The sequence below is a fragment of the Acomys russatus genome, chromosome 12 (genome assembly GCF_903995435.1).
Source record: "Acomys russatus chromosome 12, mAcoRus1.1, whole genome shotgun sequence".
Classification (NCBI taxonomy): domain Eukaryota; kingdom Metazoa; phylum Chordata; class Mammalia; order Rodentia; family Muridae; genus Acomys; species Acomys russatus.
In genome coordinates, this window is record NC_067148.1 from 27,544,061 (window position 1) to 27,559,913 (window position 15,853).

Below are 15,853 nucleotides of genomic sequence, written 5' to 3' on the forward strand. Positions count from 1 at the left end.
TGACCTTGAACTCACAGAGATCCACCTGTCTCTCCTTCCTAAGTGATGGAACTCAATGCACCCACCATTTTGGCTATGTTTATTGTCATTTTACACATGAGAGAAAACTGAGGCCTAGATCAAATGACCTGAGAGATAAAGCTGGAATTTGTACCTGGGAGTTTGGTTCTGGTGCCTGTCCTCCTACCTGGTGTCAGCAATGTCATTTATGGGAGACATTTAGTTACTTTTCTATCTATGTGATAAAACGCCATCACCAAGGCAACTTATAAAGGAAGCATGTAGGGGAATGGAGAGATGATGGCTCAGTGGTTAAGAGCACTGGCTGCTCTTCCAGAGGACCCAGGTTCAATTCCCAGCACCCATATGGGAATCCACATCTGTCTATAACTCCAGTTCCAGGGGACTCTGGCATCCTCACACAAACATACACGCAGGTGACTTACATATATACTTCTTCTCTGTGTGTGTGTTTTACTTCTTGCCATATCTTGTGCCTTTCTCCTACTCCAGAGAAATGCTTTTCCTGACCTTGAGCTGAGAGATGTACATCCTCCATGCAGTAAATAAATCTTTTTAAAATTATTTATTTTATGTGCATTGGTGTTTTACCTGCCTGCATGTCTCTGATTTCTGATCATTTTCTCAGATTGTCTTCCTTCTGTGCATGTTTGTTTGGGTCCTCAGACGATATTGTCATTTGTGGTAACCAAATGTCTATCAATTACCACAAGATGACATAACATACTTTGCTTTGAGCAAACACCCTGACCTTTGCTTGCATCGGGCTCATCTCAGGCCGCATATTTGCTCTCCATCCTCGTTGCTGTGGCCACGGGTATGTCACAGGGAGAGAGGAGAAACAATCTTCCACTCTGACTGCCAGATCAAAGTCGATTCTTCCGGAAAGATGTGAACAGATGTTTATGTGTTAAGTGCGTGCGTGCATGCGTGAAGCCAACACAGAGCCCTACTGTGTTGCAATCCTTCTTGCAGAGAGATCCCTCAGCTTAAGACAGCATTAAAGACGACAGCACAGAGACTCTCGCACGTTGCCAGTTGCCTGGCATCCAGGCAGCATCTGTCACAGTCATCTTGGTGGTACCAAGTGTTCCCTTCCAATAGATACCACTTCCCAGTTGGGAACACCGTGCTTCATATCCTTGGGAGCGGCGGTGAGTGGGAAATGGAGCGCGGGGGACTCGGTGGTGGGCTGGCTTGCCCTCTCAAGTGGGAAAGCTTTATGTCTTATTATATCCTATGCTTTTCTCCTTCTCCAGTGAAATGCTTTTTCTGACCTCGAGCTGAGAGATGCTTCAGACGTAGATCCTCCGTCCAGCTCCATCTTTCTGAAAAGGCTGCTGCCTCCACCGTGCTCATCCAGAGGGGCTGTTTCCGCTTTGTTCCTGGGCTCACGGCGGATCCAGCCCTTTCCCCAATCGCTCCGAGAGTCATTAAAACCTACAAGAGTGGTGAAGCGGCTTAACAGAGGATTTAGAAAAAGCAAGTGGGAACTATATTTAAAGAACTTGAAACTAAGCCGGGCGTGGTGGTGTACGGCAGAGGCAGGCGGATCACTGTGAGTTCGAGGCCAGCCTGGTGTACAAAGTGAGTCCAGGATGGCCAAGGCTACACAGAGAGACCCTGTCTCAAAAAACCAAAAAAAAAAAAAAAAAAAAAAAAAAAAAAGAACTTGAAACTAGTAGATCTTACTTACTTTAAACTTTATTATTTTAGTTTTGATTTTTCAAGACAGGATTTTTCTGCACAGTCCTGGCTATCCTGAAACTCACTCTATAGACCATGCTGGCCTTGATTTCAGAGATTCATCTGCCTCTGCCTCCCAAGGGCCTGGATTAAGGGAGTGTGCCACCACTGCCAGGCTAAAGTTTAAATTTGATTATGTCACGTACTTAGGTATTTTGCCTGTGTGTGTGTATGCCTGTGTACCCTGTGAGTCAGTAGCCCTTAGGGGCCAGATCTCTTGAAATTGGATTTACAAACTGTTGTGATCTGCTCAGTGTGGGTGCTGGGCGCTGAACCTGTTTGTTTATGTATGTATCTATTGTTTGGTCTTTGGAGACAGCGCCTTGCGATGCAGCCCTGGCTGACCTGGAATTTACTATGTAGCTCAGACTGGCCTCAAACTTGTGGTGATTCCCCTGCCTCTGCTTCCTGAATGCTGCGATTATAGGTGTGCACCAACATACTTAGCTTAGAGCTGAGTCTTAGATGGGACTTGACCCTCTTCTTTCTCAGAGCTTTCCTTTGGGCAGAGGAGGGGTTCACTGTCTACTGACTGCTGCCCCCATGTGGTGGGAAATTCTCTTTTCCTAGCAGTTCCACATGGTCTCAGAGAGAATGTAGATTTATTTCAGAGAAAAGAACTCCAAGAATAGGAGGGCCTCCAAGGTAGGGGTACTTTCTTGGGGGTACTTTACAGTCTAGGTCTCACGGTTTCCTCTTGAGTCCTCAGTCAGTGTTTTCTGCCCCAGGAGCTGCCTCCAAGCCCTAGCCCTAATTTTTTCTGTTTCTGTGACCCACACCCTAGTGCTAGGCAGGATTAGAGGAGTGCACTTGGCCACGCCAGGCTTTACACAGGAACTGAGGGCTCGAACCCAGATTGTTCTGCTCATGCAACATGCTGAGTCACCTTCCCAGATGCCCCCCCTCTAGCCCCCCCCATGCCAAATTTTATGCTATGCTGGGTATTGAACCCAGGCCTTTCTAAATGTTAGGCAAACACCGAACCAACTGAGCTGGAGTTCTAGCCCTCGTGCCTGGAGGAGGCCACCACATTTGCCAGTGTCACGATGGTAGGCACCAGTAGTATGAAAAGTTGGCATTTATAGCCGGGCGTGGTGGCGCACGCCTTTAATCCCAGCACTCGGGAGGCAGAGGTAGGCGGATCGCTGTGAGTTCGAGGCCAGCCTGGTCTACAAAGTGACTCCAGGACAGCCTAACACAGAGAGACCTTGTCTTGAAAAACAAAACAAAACAACACAAAACGAAAGAAAGAAAGAAAGAAAGAAAGAAAGAAAGAAAGAAAAGTTGGCATTTATGCGAGGGCAGGATTTCACAGGTTCACACTGACAGCACAGATGGCTGCCTGGGCAGGAGCGAGGGCAGCCAGGGCGACCAGCTCAGGTGCATGGACATGAAGCTCTCAGACATAGCTTAGGCATGAGTATGTGGCTGAATGTCTCAGGCCTTTTTTTAGTGGTGCTGCCTGCTCCGTGAGTCACACGAGAAACACCATTTCCCTTACAACCCTTGGCAACCACTTGCTATGTTTCCTGGCAGAGGACAGATCCAAAGATGGAAGGGGATCTTTTGGAGACAGGGTTTCTCTATGTAGCCCTGGCTGTCCTGGACTCACTTTGTAGACCAGGTTGGCCTCGAACTCACAGAGATCCACTTGCCTCTGCCTCCTGAGAGCTGGGATTAAAGGCCTGCGCCACCATGCCTGGCTGCTACCTAGTTTTCTTATACAGACCAGGACTAGCTGCTTAGGGATGTGCCTCCCACGGTGGGCTGGGACCTCCTCCATCAATTAGAGATCAAGACAATCTCCCACAGATACACCCATAGGCCAATCTGATCCTGGAAATCCTTCAGTTGGGATTCCCTTCTGAGACTGTGTTAAGTTGGTAGTTAAAACAACACAGGACACTGCGCCTGAGGAATAAAGTCAGGGGTTAGCTGTGAGCTGTTCAGGAGTTCTCAGGCAGCTTCCCAAAGGAGCAGTCCTTCAGTGCCAAATGGGGAGCTGCATTACATCACCCCCACCTTGGTCTTTCACTGGGTTCCACAGCACCAATGGTCTTCTGATAAATTCCAGGGAAAGAGTGGTCGTCACCAAAACCTCAGTGCTACTCAAACAAATGATAACTGGAAATGGTATGTAAAAAGAAAAATATTTTTCTTCCAAATCTCTACCACATGACCCTAAAGATGCTCATAATATAAGTGAAAATAATGTATATATAGCTGGGCATGGTGGTGCACACCTGTAATCCCTAATCCCAGGACTAGGGAGGCAGAGGCAGGAGAATCTCTATGAGTTCGAGGCCAGCCTGGTCTACAAAGCGAGTCCAGGACAGCCATGGCTACACAGAGAGACCCAGTCTCAAAAAACAAACACAAACACAAACAAACAAACAAACAAAAACAAACACCTGTAATTCCAATGTTTGGGAGATAGACGGTCATCAGCTACATAGAGTTTAAGGCCAGCATGGACTATGAGAGACTCTGTCTCAAAACAAAACAAAAAACAGAAACAAACATTAGGGCTGCAGATATAGCTCAGCGATAAGGTACTTGTCCCAGCATGCAATTGGGTCCTGGGTTCTATTCCAGCACCAACATAAATGTTGGCTTGCTGTCCAAAACACAGCTTAAGCGTAGACATCTCACTGTCTCCCACCAGCATTACCATAAATTCTCCTTATAGACTCTGTATGTCTTTCCCACCATGGACTTCTGAAACTTCTGCTGTAGAATGTTAACTTACTCACCTCAGGGAAGTTGGAAGCTTTCCAAGGTAATCTATTAGGAAACTTGTGTATAATGCATATGGACAAATTCAAGAAACTGGCGGTGATGAGACTGATTGTGTATGGAGGGGAGGATTTGGAGAGCAGCTCACCCTGTTATCTTAGCAGACGGAACCCCATGGAATCTCTGATGCCACGGGGTCCCATGACTCAATCTGCACCCAAATGTAGACATGGGTGGGGCTCCGAGGGGAGGTATGGTCTGGTGTGGTTTCTCTCTTTTTTCTTTATTCATCCAGTTCCCTCAACTGTTCAGCCACTCCGGTCTCTGAGCTGCAGGCTCCCGCACACACAGATCACACCCAGCTGGTGCCTCAGGTAGGAAGCCACCCCTGTGTGCCAGCACACTCGTTGGGGTAGGAAGGCTTGGTTCAACTTTATTTTAGAGAATACACTGGTTTCTGAGGAGCTCGGGGACGTCTGATAAATGCTTTCTCATCTCCACCCTGTGAGTTCAGGTAAGAAGCCTTCCCGTGTGAAAGTACACTTGTTGGGGCAGGAGGCCTTGGTTCAGTTTTATTTTAGAAAATACACTGGTTTCTGTGGAGCTCAGGGACGTCTGATAAATGGTTCCTTGTCTGCTCCCTGTGAGTTCTCATCTCTGACTTCCTAGATGGCTGTGGCCACAGTCCTCTCAGCCTTTGCTTCTGTTCCTCTCCTGTTAGTGGCTGAGGTGGACAATTCCCCAGCTCAGTGTTGATTGCTCCCCTTTAAGCCTTTGTCATCTGTGAAGATGCAAATGCTGGCAGAGAGAGAGCATCCCAAGGTGTGGGGATGTGACCGCACCTGCCATAGAAATCCAAGGCCTGGAAGCCAGGGAGAGCGCCTTTATCTTCCCACAACTTGTAGTGGATACATGGAAACCTGTGGGGATCGAGGGTCCCAGTCAAGGTTACCATGGAGAGAATGGGCACCAGAGCCTCTGTAACAAGTACACATGCACTTACACAGATAAATGCAACAGAAAATATGTGGGAGAGATGAACATGTTTTTGTGTTGATTGCAAGTGTGGGATGGGGAACAGACTTGTGGGAGAGCAGGATGTTTTCCCACTTAGAAGTTGAACCACTTCGTGGGGGAGCTTGGATGTTGCCAGCTGAAAACATCCTAGTAGAGACTCTGAGAGGATATCTATATATCCCAAAGCAAGGGGCTTTAGAGAGAGGACTTGGGATTGTTTTGGCTCTTCATCAACACTTCAAGGGAAACCCCTAGAGAGAACTGCTCCAGGGAAAGCTCCAAGGCTTGGTGCTCAGACTGAGGCTCTGGGCCTCAGCTGATGTTCCAGGTTCCAGCAGCAAGCTTGATTGAATTGTGGGTTTGCTGAGGGCCTGCTGACTACATTAGGAGAATCGTTCCTTGGAACTGATATCTTTAAGGTTTCATTATTGTGTTCTTTAATCTCCTTTTCCTATTGTTTGGGTTAGTTGGGTTGTAAGTGAGTCACACTCTATTAGGGAGTTCATAATAAAGTGTAATTGTTAAGAAAATTGAGCCTACAATAATAAGTCTTTTAAAAAGGACAAACAATAACGAGGGGACACATATAAGAAATAATGTAGGAAGGGACGTTGGGATGCATCTTACCTCCTTCAGTTTTGCTGTGTGCTCGACCTTCCCTGAGTATACAAGATCAACCTGGTGGCTGCATCTGAACGGAGGGGTTGGCTGAGGACAAAGATGGTTAAAAGGCAACAAGATAGAGGGGGGACATAGAGCTGAAAATTATAGAGCCACCTGAGGGCAAAGATATCTTCCATGGGTTTTACTTTATCCCACACTCAGACTGAGTCTCCCATGACTTAGACAGAAGTTCAAGTTGAAGACAAAGGGGATGACCTCTGGGTGTCAAAGCAACTGAGAAGCTAATGCTATCCCACAACATTCATGATGTTTGAATTTGGTTACTAAGTCATATCTCTCTCCTTCTAAACTTTCACCTAGATCAAACCATGGCCAAGGCTGAATATTTCTTCTGGACTGCTCCTGATAATATGACATGGTATGACTTTGAGAAAGAATTTGAAAATATCACCGGAATGCCACCCACTGGAGATTATTTCAGCCCCTGTAAGAGAGTTCCAATAACCAACAGGCAGACTTTACTTGTCTTTTATGCACTGGTGTCCCTGCTGAGCTTGTTGGGAAATTCGCTGGTGATGCTGGTCATCTTACACAGGCGAAGGAGCTGCTCTGTCACTGACGTCTACATCCTGAACCTAGCCATTGCTGACCTTCTCTTTTCAATGACCCTGCCCTTTTGGGCTGTCTCCAAGTTGAAAGGCTGGATTTTTGGCACACCTTTATGCAAGATGGTCTCACTCCTGAAGGAAGTCAACTTCTTCAGTGGTATCCTACTACTGGCTTGCATCAGTGTGGACCGATACCTGGCCATCGTCCATGCTACCCGCACACTGGCTCAAAAGCGCCACTTGGTTAAGTTCATATGTCTGGGCATTTGGGTTCTATCTTTGATTCTATCTCTGCCCTTTTCCATCTTCCGCCAGGCATATAAGCCATATGGTTCTGAAATAATCTGCTATGAGGTCCTGGGTGAAGCCACAACAAATTTTCGGCTAATGTTGCGTGGCCTGTCCCACACGTTCGGCTTCCTCCTGCCACTGCTGATCATGCTGGTCTGCTATGGGTTGACACTGCGCACGCTCTTTAAGGCTCGCATGGGGAAGAAGCACAGGGCTATGTGGGTTATCTTTGCTGTTGTGTTTGTCTTCTTGTACTGCTGTCTGCCCTACAACCTGGTTTTGCTCTCAGATACTCTCTTAGGAGCCCACTTGATTGAAGACACCTGCAAGCGCCGCGGTGACATTGACCAGGCCTTGTATATCACTGAGATCCTGGGATTTTCTCACAGTTGTCTCAACCCCATCATCTATGCCTTTGTTGGGCAAAATTTCCGCCATGAATTCCTCAAGATTCTTGTTAACTGTGGCCTAGTTCGCAAGGAGTTTTTAGCACAACATCGTGTTGCCTTTCACACATCTCTTACTGTCTGTTAAGCCTCTGAAAATTACCTGGGAACAATCTCTCTTCCTCAAAGTAAAGAATATTGTGCCATTGTGCTCTCTCTCTCTCTCTCTCTCTCTCACTCTCTCACTCTCTCTCTCTCTCTCTTGTGTGTGTGTGTGTGTGTGTGTGTATGGTGTGTGTGGTGTGTATGGTAGGGGTGTGTGTGTGTATGTGTGGTGTACAGTATGGCTATGGACAGATACTATCTGATTTGGGGAGGGAGGTGACAGGATCAGGAGAAGTGAGTGACTGCTGTCTCTAGGGCCCACAGCAGCTTTCTGAGGAGGTGCTGATAGCTCTCCACAAACTGCCTAATATCACCATTTCTATTGAACACGTACATCTTTGACCTGTCATCTGGGTAATCATCATTGTCACACCGGTAGCCTGACCCCACCATTAGAACAAAGGACTGGGGCTTGCATAAGACGTTAGCCCTCATGGGCTGGACCCTCTCCTTAGAACACCACCCTGACTGCTCAGCACATTCCAGCAGGCTATCTAGTAGCTCTTTGTCCTGTGATCTGAGTTCATGAGACTGCTTTCCCATCTTGGGGAATGTTGCAATGTCTGCTGAAAACACCAGTCAGGTGCTTCTGAAACACCAGGCCACCAGGCAGCCTTGTGATGGAGCTGAGGAACTTCTTCCCTTTAGGTGTCATGAGTGGACGAAGTGTATTTGGGAAGCTGGGCCTACTACATGAAAATCCTCTTTACCCTGTGACCAGCGTCACAGGAGGGTGATGTGCCCACTGGATATACCAGCTGAGCCAAGGATGGAGCAAGACTCGCAGCTGTAACTTTTGCCCTCTTGGCACTTCCAGTTTGACAGGGAGCAACAGTAACTTTGGAAACCCAAATATAGCAGCTGTCAATCCACTGGACAGGCAGCCATTTCCAATAAAAATTTCTATCCCATGTTTGTCCATGTGACAATATCTTGGTTGCACCATAGAATAAAACGTGTGTGTGTAGAGTAGCTGGTGGTTCCTGTGGTAGAGTAGGGGGTCCCCTCCTCACCAACTGGCTGTGGGATAGTGGCTTTACTCCCTGCTAGAACAATCTCTGCAGGCCCAGCCTCATCATCACCTATCACAGGCAGGAGGCTCCTGTGTCACTCATATGTGAAAGTGTGTTGAGTTCAGCTTTCCCCATGTATAACCATTGTCTCCTGGGGGAGGGACCTGGCCTGGTCTCCTTTAAGTAGTATTGTTACTTCTTCACCTCCAAAGACTTCAAGAAATTGTGTTTGGGGCTGGAGAGAAGGTTAAGAACACTGGCTGCTCTCTCAGAGGACCCAGCTTTGATTCCCAGCTCCCATATGGTGGCTCATAACCATCTGTAACTTAGGTTCAGGGGAGCCAATGCCCTCTTTTGACTTTTACAGCCACTAGACATGCACACGATGTGGAGGCATATGTGCAGGCAAAACATTCATACACACACACACACACACACACACACACACAAAATTCTAAAGTTTCTCAAAGGAATTGGGATTACTCATCTGTTTTCTCTGAACAAAGGCAGGAGTCCATTTTTCATCTTGGGGTTGGACGAAATGTCTGGGGCTCATGAGATGCTCAGTAAATATGAACAAGTAACACTGCAAAGGCCCTCAAACTCAGTCAGTTTCCTTTCATCCTTCTGATGGCCTGGTCAGCACATTTCATTTTTCCACGCTGTCTTTTGGGGTCATCTTTGTTCCATGATTTACCTGTGTGGGTGTTGCAGGGAGTGCTGAAGACATCTGGGCTCCTTGATTGCCAGTGGTAGAGACATAAGGTCCTACTAGCTTAAAATAGAAGGTGAAGGATCTGGCCCATGTGGGGATGGGGGAGAGACCAGGATAGCCTGAGGTTGCACTTCCAGATGGGACTGCAGTCAAAGATATGCCTGGGATCAGGGACCAAGGTTGGAGTAAGTCTGGGGGTGAGCAAGGACAGCTCGACAGAAGGTAAGGTCAGAGAAGGGTAGATATCAGTAACGGGAAAATCCAGACATGGGGTGGAAGAGTAAGACTTAGCAGCCTGGTGAAGGTCAGAGATCAGGAGAGTCCAGCTAGTGCTTGGATCAGATTGGGACTGGAGGGGAGGGATGCATATGGATGGGGTGAGGATGTTAGAAATGGAAGGGGCTCCAGGGATGCTTGAAACTAAAAGACCTCATGGTAGCGTTATCGTCCTCTTTGGTGTATCTCAGACACACCTCCACAGTCATGACAGAGGCTCCTTGGCTCCTTGGCTTCTTCCCCAGGTGGGTTGGCAGGGGAGGAGTCAGGGACTCAAGGTCACAGAGATAGAGCTGAGAATCAGGAGAGGGGATGTTTGCTTTAGCTTGGCCTCCCTACAGTACTTGAACTCTACGGCCTGTAGGAATATTTCCAGCCAACTTGTCAAGAGTACTTTCTCAGGTTCAGAACTACGCTGAAGGATTTACTAGGTGGGACTGCTGCAGTTGGATTCTGGGAGTTCTAAGAAATCCTGCAGTGGTTGGAGAGATGGCTCAGCGGTTAAGAACTCTTCAGAGGTCCTGAGTTCAATCCTCCAAAACCACATGTTGGCTCACAACCATCCCTTACTGGGATCTGATGCCCTCTTCTGGCCTGCAGGTGTATGTGCAGATAGAACACTCATATATGTAAAATAAATAAATACATCTTAAAAAGATAATAGTTAAAAGAAAAAAAAAAGCCAAATGTGGTGGCACATGCTTGTAATCCCAGCACTCAGGGAGGCAGACGCAGGTGAATTTGAGGCCAGCCTGGTCTACAAAGTGAGTCCAAAACAGCCTGTCTTGAAAAACAAACAAACAAACAAACAAACAAACAAACAAACTCCTACAGGGTATAAGGCAAGAGGAAGCTTGGCCTCGGCCAGCTTTGAAGGGCATTGAGTGCTTTGCTAAACATTATGTCATAGTCTGTGTCCAGCCCTGGTAGAACCTAAAGCATCTGTAATGAAGCTAGGTGGCTCCCTTGAGCTGGCTGAGTTTAGAGGCAGGTTTAGAGACAGGTCCTGTGATCTTGTTAGGAGGCTGGAGAGAAATGGAGCGGGTATGGACAAACTAGTAAGAGTGTGGTGGGAGGAGATGGAGAACTCAGGTGTGGCTTCTGGGTAAAAAGACCCGAAGACCACTCAGCAAGACCAAAGTTCGAATTGGGAATCTGTATTAAGCTGGCTTGTGGCTGCATGTCTCACACAGCAGCCCTTGAACGCGTATTACAGGGAGGTTTTAAAGACAAGGCAGAAAAACTACAACCTGGTTGCAGGGGAAGCAAGCAGGGAGGCTATAAGCGCCAAGAACATGGGGCATTTCAATGTGAGTTTCTAGAACAGGGTTCGGTGCTTTCCTTCGTGACTTTTCAGGGGTAAAGAAGAGGGGCTGGTTTCAGTTTAAATCAAAGATGGCTTCCACTGAGACAAGACAGAGAAACCTTTTGCCTGTCACAAGGAGGGGAGACCAATATCAGCTACCAGTTGAATAGGAAATGAAGCAGTGAAGTGGGGGGTGGTGGAGGGGTGGAGGTGGGTAGGGGGATCAGAAAGGATTCTTCAGCCTAAAGCCTGGATAACGACGGGAAGGGACATGTTATTGCCGAGTGGGTGGTGTACAAATTTAATCCTAGCACTCAGGAGGCAGAGGCAGGAGGATATCTGTGAGTTTGAGGTCAACCAGTATATATAACTGACAGACTGTCTCCTGACAGAAAGGCCAAATCCAGTAGTTGTTCAGCCCATGAGACTGGATGTCTCAACAGTTCCAATCTGATGCTGGAGTCCCAGACAATTTCTAGAGATCTGCTGGTCTTCAGTCTACACTGGAATCCCAAAGAAGTAGGCACTAACACCAGCAAAGGAATGTCACAGCAGCAGGGTAGATGAACTTGCAATTTTCCCCCTCCACGTACTTTTACATGGGCTGCCACTGGAAGGTGTGACCCAGATTTAGGGTGTGTCTTCCCACCTCAAATAATCCAATCAAGAGAATTCCTTTGTTCCCCTTCCCCCTGCGGGCCATGGAGGACCAGGTGGGAGGAGATTGCACTTGTGTTTCCATTTCATACCTCCCAGCTCTTGGAACCTCCTGGAAGTGCCAAATGCCCTGGGGGTGGGGCAGCAGAACATTGGACATAACTGGCTTCAGAACCTGATAGGTGGTGGGAGAGAAAGCAAGTTTTCCAAGTGTGTGTGTGTGTGTGTGTGTGTGTGTGTGTGTGTGTGTGTATGTTATGGCACCTGTGTGGATGCCAGAGAACAATTTTCAGGAGTTGTTTCTCTACTACCATGTACTTCGTGCCATAGAACTCTTGTCATCAGTCTTGGTGCCATTAAAAACCTTTACTCATTGAACCAGCTGACCTGTCCACCATAAATCTTTTCTTTAAAAAAAAGATACATTTAAAAATGTGTATAGTTGCTTTACCTGCATGTACATACCAGACAGTGCCTGAGGAGACCAGAAAAGGATGCCAGATACCCTGAAATTGGTATTGCAGACAACTGTTAGCTGCTGTGCAGGTGCTAACAACAGTGTCCTGGTCCTCTGCAGGTCTTCATACCTGCTGAGCCATCTCTCCTGCCCCTCCCACCTGCTTGAGTCTTGATAGACGCTTCTCATTTTGTCACGTTTTAAGGAGGCAGGTTCTGCTGTACCCAGATCTGAAAGCTCCCCAAAAGACCACCAGGACTCGATACCAATACAATACACATGAGGACCTTTAATTTTTCCTACTTGAGTCGGGCTCTGATGGTCACCAACCCAGTGGTATCCAGAAAGAGCCTTGATCTCTGAGCTGAGGGTAAATTTATAGGTTTCTATCCCTCCCAGTGCCCCAAAACAGGGGAGTTCCAACCTGGCAAGTGCCTACTGGTTGAGTAACATAAAGTGGCTTAATGTCTAAAGGTGACAGGCCACAGAAAAAGGTGCCAAGACCACCCATGGCTTAGCTTTCTTTGTTCTTTTTGTTTACTCCTTTGTCCAGGTAAGTGACTGGTTTCTTATTAATCCTATCTCTGGTGGACAGAAAGGAATGTGGCCATAAAACTGGGTCTCTTATCAACTCTATCTCAGGTGGGACTCTTCGGGTCAGTCACTAGGCAACGCTATCTCTGCTGGGGCTCTTCTCTGCAGCTGGCCAGATTGTCTCCTGTAGGTCTAATTTTTAACTTTTTCCCTGGTAACCCTGAAATCCAATTTTAGTTCTTCTGGTATCTCAGTTCTGAGAAACTAAATAACTCAATCAAGATGACTCAGTGAGGACAAACCAAGATAGGGCCTCACTCAAAGCCACTGAGACCTCCAACCTGCACAGAGCAGTCAGAGCTCAGGCCTTGCCGGAAGGCAGTCAGTCCTGGATTAGGTTCCAGGTTGCTGTGTTACTGTGGGTAGACTCTTCAATCTTTTTGGTGTTGTTTTCTTCTTCTGTATAATAAAGGCATCAATAACTCTTGCCACAAGGTCTTGGTGAGTATCAAATGAGATTTAAAAAGTGTTTTTCACAGTGCCTGGATTGGTGATAACATTGTTGCCCCAAACAATAATAAATATATGTTGGTTAATACAAAGGAAACACCTTGTATATACAAAGGAAATGCCTTGTATATACCAGGACTGAGAAAGGCTTTTTTGTTTGTTTGTTTATTTTTGAGGCAGGGTTTCTCTGTGTAGACTTGGTTGTCCTGGAACTCACTCTATAGACCAGGCTGGCCTTGAACTCATAGATATCTGCCTGCCTTTGCCTCTCAAGTGCAAGAAAGGCCTTCTTTAAATTATAAAACGTGGAATGGAACTTGGGGAATAAAGCGACAGTTCCACAAAGCTGATCTAGCTTGTCTTTGGTTCCTATCCAATAACTCCTTTTCCCTTTTCTCTAGAACCCACACAAACCCATCCGTCTCTCTCTCCTCTTTCCTAATTTTCTTCTGGAGAGTACTTGGCATTGAATTGTTACATTCTAGGCTCTGTCCACAGAGCTAAAACCTCCAGTCCACGGATAGCCGTGATTTGTTCATTGCACGTGATGAGCATGTATCATCATAGGAATGTACCTCACAAATATGTATGAACATTAGATGTGTGACTAGTCTAACGAGCTGTTCCGCAGGCCAGGTAGGTGAGCCCCAACACATTGCTATTGAGACACCAAGCTGAAGTGCTCAACCATGGTTTCCCAGTTTGGTTATGACCTTGAGGTTTCCAGAAAAAGAGGATCTTTCGTGCAAGAAAAAAAAATGTCAAAAAACAAAACAAAACAAAACCAAAACCAACAACAACCCAAAAAACCCAACCTCAGCTGGGTGTGGTAGAGTGGCTCCCATTTGTAATCCCAGTACTTGAAAGGCTGAGGCAAGAAGATGGACATGAACTTGAGGATAGCCTGGGTTACATAAAGTTCCAGGGTAGCCTGGGCTAAAGAATGAGACCTTATTTAAAAATTACCTCTTTCTGTGCTTAATGACTCAAAGAAAAATGTTTCCTCAACCCAGGGGCACTTGCCTTCTCTGACACTTCTCTGTCTGAAAGGAAGACACTTCTGACGGATGGGAAGATAGTTTACAAGTACAGAGGAGGAAGGAGAAAAAGAGAAAAGGGTTGGGGGTGGGAAAACTGCTCATGTCAGATTTGCCTGGAAACCACATACTAAGAACAGGTCTCCCTCCCTGGAGCATCCAGCCACTGACAACCAGGATCGGAGCGAAGACAGTGCACTTGGCCCTGTGGTCCTATCGGTGCATCTGTGCAGATGCTCTAAGAGCCTGACATTTCCCTACAGCCCATCGGATCAGACCACAGTTCGTGGACGAGAGAGCCAACTAATAACGTTTTTAAGTGAACAGTTAGGCAAGTCTAAGTTCCTAAGCCTTTCTGTCCCTTCTCTTTTATTGAGTTAGATGCATTTTCTCCAGGTATAGCTAGTGGTGTACAAGGACCCAGGAACAGACGTCTCTGTTCCAGTCACCCCGCAGGAAGTTTCGTGGTTCCTCCATTTGTCAGACTCCTTTGTCTGCCTAAGTTTCATTTCCATGAGGCACAGCAGCCTTTTAGAGGACCACATACAGTAGTGGGTGCATGTAGGCTTTTGTTATATAAACATGCAACCAATGGGCTTTTGTTCATCTTCCTTCCTTCTTTCCTTCCATCCTTCCTTTCTTTTCTTCCAGGTTTTTCGAGACATGGTTTCTCTGTGAAGTACTGGCTGTCCTGCCACTTGCTCTGTAGACCAGACTGGCCTCACATAAGCCACAGAGATCTGCTTTACCTCTGCCTCCTGAATACTGGGGTTAAAGGCCCTTGCAACCACTGCCTGGCAAAGAGTCTTAGTTGGCATGAAGCTGGATTTATAGATGGTTGTAAGCTGCCATGTGGGTGCTGAGAACTGAACCTAGGTCCTATGTAAGTACTCTTAGACCCTGAGCTGTCTCTCCAGGCCCCTCTTCTCTTCTTAAAAAAAATAAAAAATTCCCCCTTAACTTTCCACCCCCTCCCATATAATTCTCCTTGTTATCTTTCAAAAACACGGCCTATTTTCATATTGCTGCTACACATAGTGTGTGTGTATGTATATGTGTACAGATACATACATATTCCTAAAACGTAAGTACAGCCTACTTAGCCTGCAAAATATTACTTGTGTGCATGTTTTTGAGGCTGACCATTTGCTGTGCTCTCCCTGGGGAAGACTATTTTTCCTGCTCTCAGCATTCCTTAATTGCCTGTCGATCTTTGTGTAGGGTTAAGGTCATATGGGCTCCCCTCTGCCCGCCCCTGCTGGTTTTTTTCTTTTGAGGCAGGGTTTGATGTAGCTCAAGCTGCCTTTGAACTTGTTATTTGGCACAGGATGACCTAGGAATCCTGATCCTCCTGTCTCTGCCTCCCAGGTGCTGGGATTACTGGAGTACACACCATACAAGGCCTAAGTCTTGTTTATCAACTCTATTGACAGGTGGGGACATGTAGAGGAGAAAGGCTGACTGAGTGCAGTGCTATCTGGGTTCCAGATGAGAGGGATACCCGATGCTGGTGACAAAGTGAGGAGCCCTGAGTTATATACACAGCTGAGGTCATGCTTAGTCTCCCCACCCCCACAACACCTTCAAAACTAGAGCAGAGCCAGCTTTTTCAGGAAGATGGTCTTGTTTACAGAATGGGAACTGAGGGAGAGGCACGGATGTGGTCTCTTAGGTTTCAGTTGGGCAATAGGATTCTTTCCCGTGTCGGAAGTGACTAGATTTCTTCAGAGGCTTCTGCCTATTTACCTTGCAGG

The 15,853-nt window shown here is 46.8% G+C and overlaps 1 protein-coding gene across 1 annotated transcript; it reads left to right on the forward strand.

Moving 5' to 3' along the window:
* Positions 1-4,438: 4,438 nt before the first annotated feature.
* Positions 4,439-7,650, forward strand: LOC127196169 (C-X-C chemokine receptor type 1-like). Its single transcript, XM_051153720.1, has 2 exons — positions 4,439-4,877; positions 6,505-7,650. Exon 2 carries the CDS (start codon positions 6,513-6,515, stop codon positions 7,575-7,577), a length of 1,065 nt encoding a protein of 354 aa, XP_051009677.1. The 5' UTR covers positions 4,439-4,877; positions 6,505-6,512; the 3' UTR covers positions 7,578-7,650.
* The last annotated feature ends 8,203 nt before the right edge of the window (positions 7,651-15,853 follow it).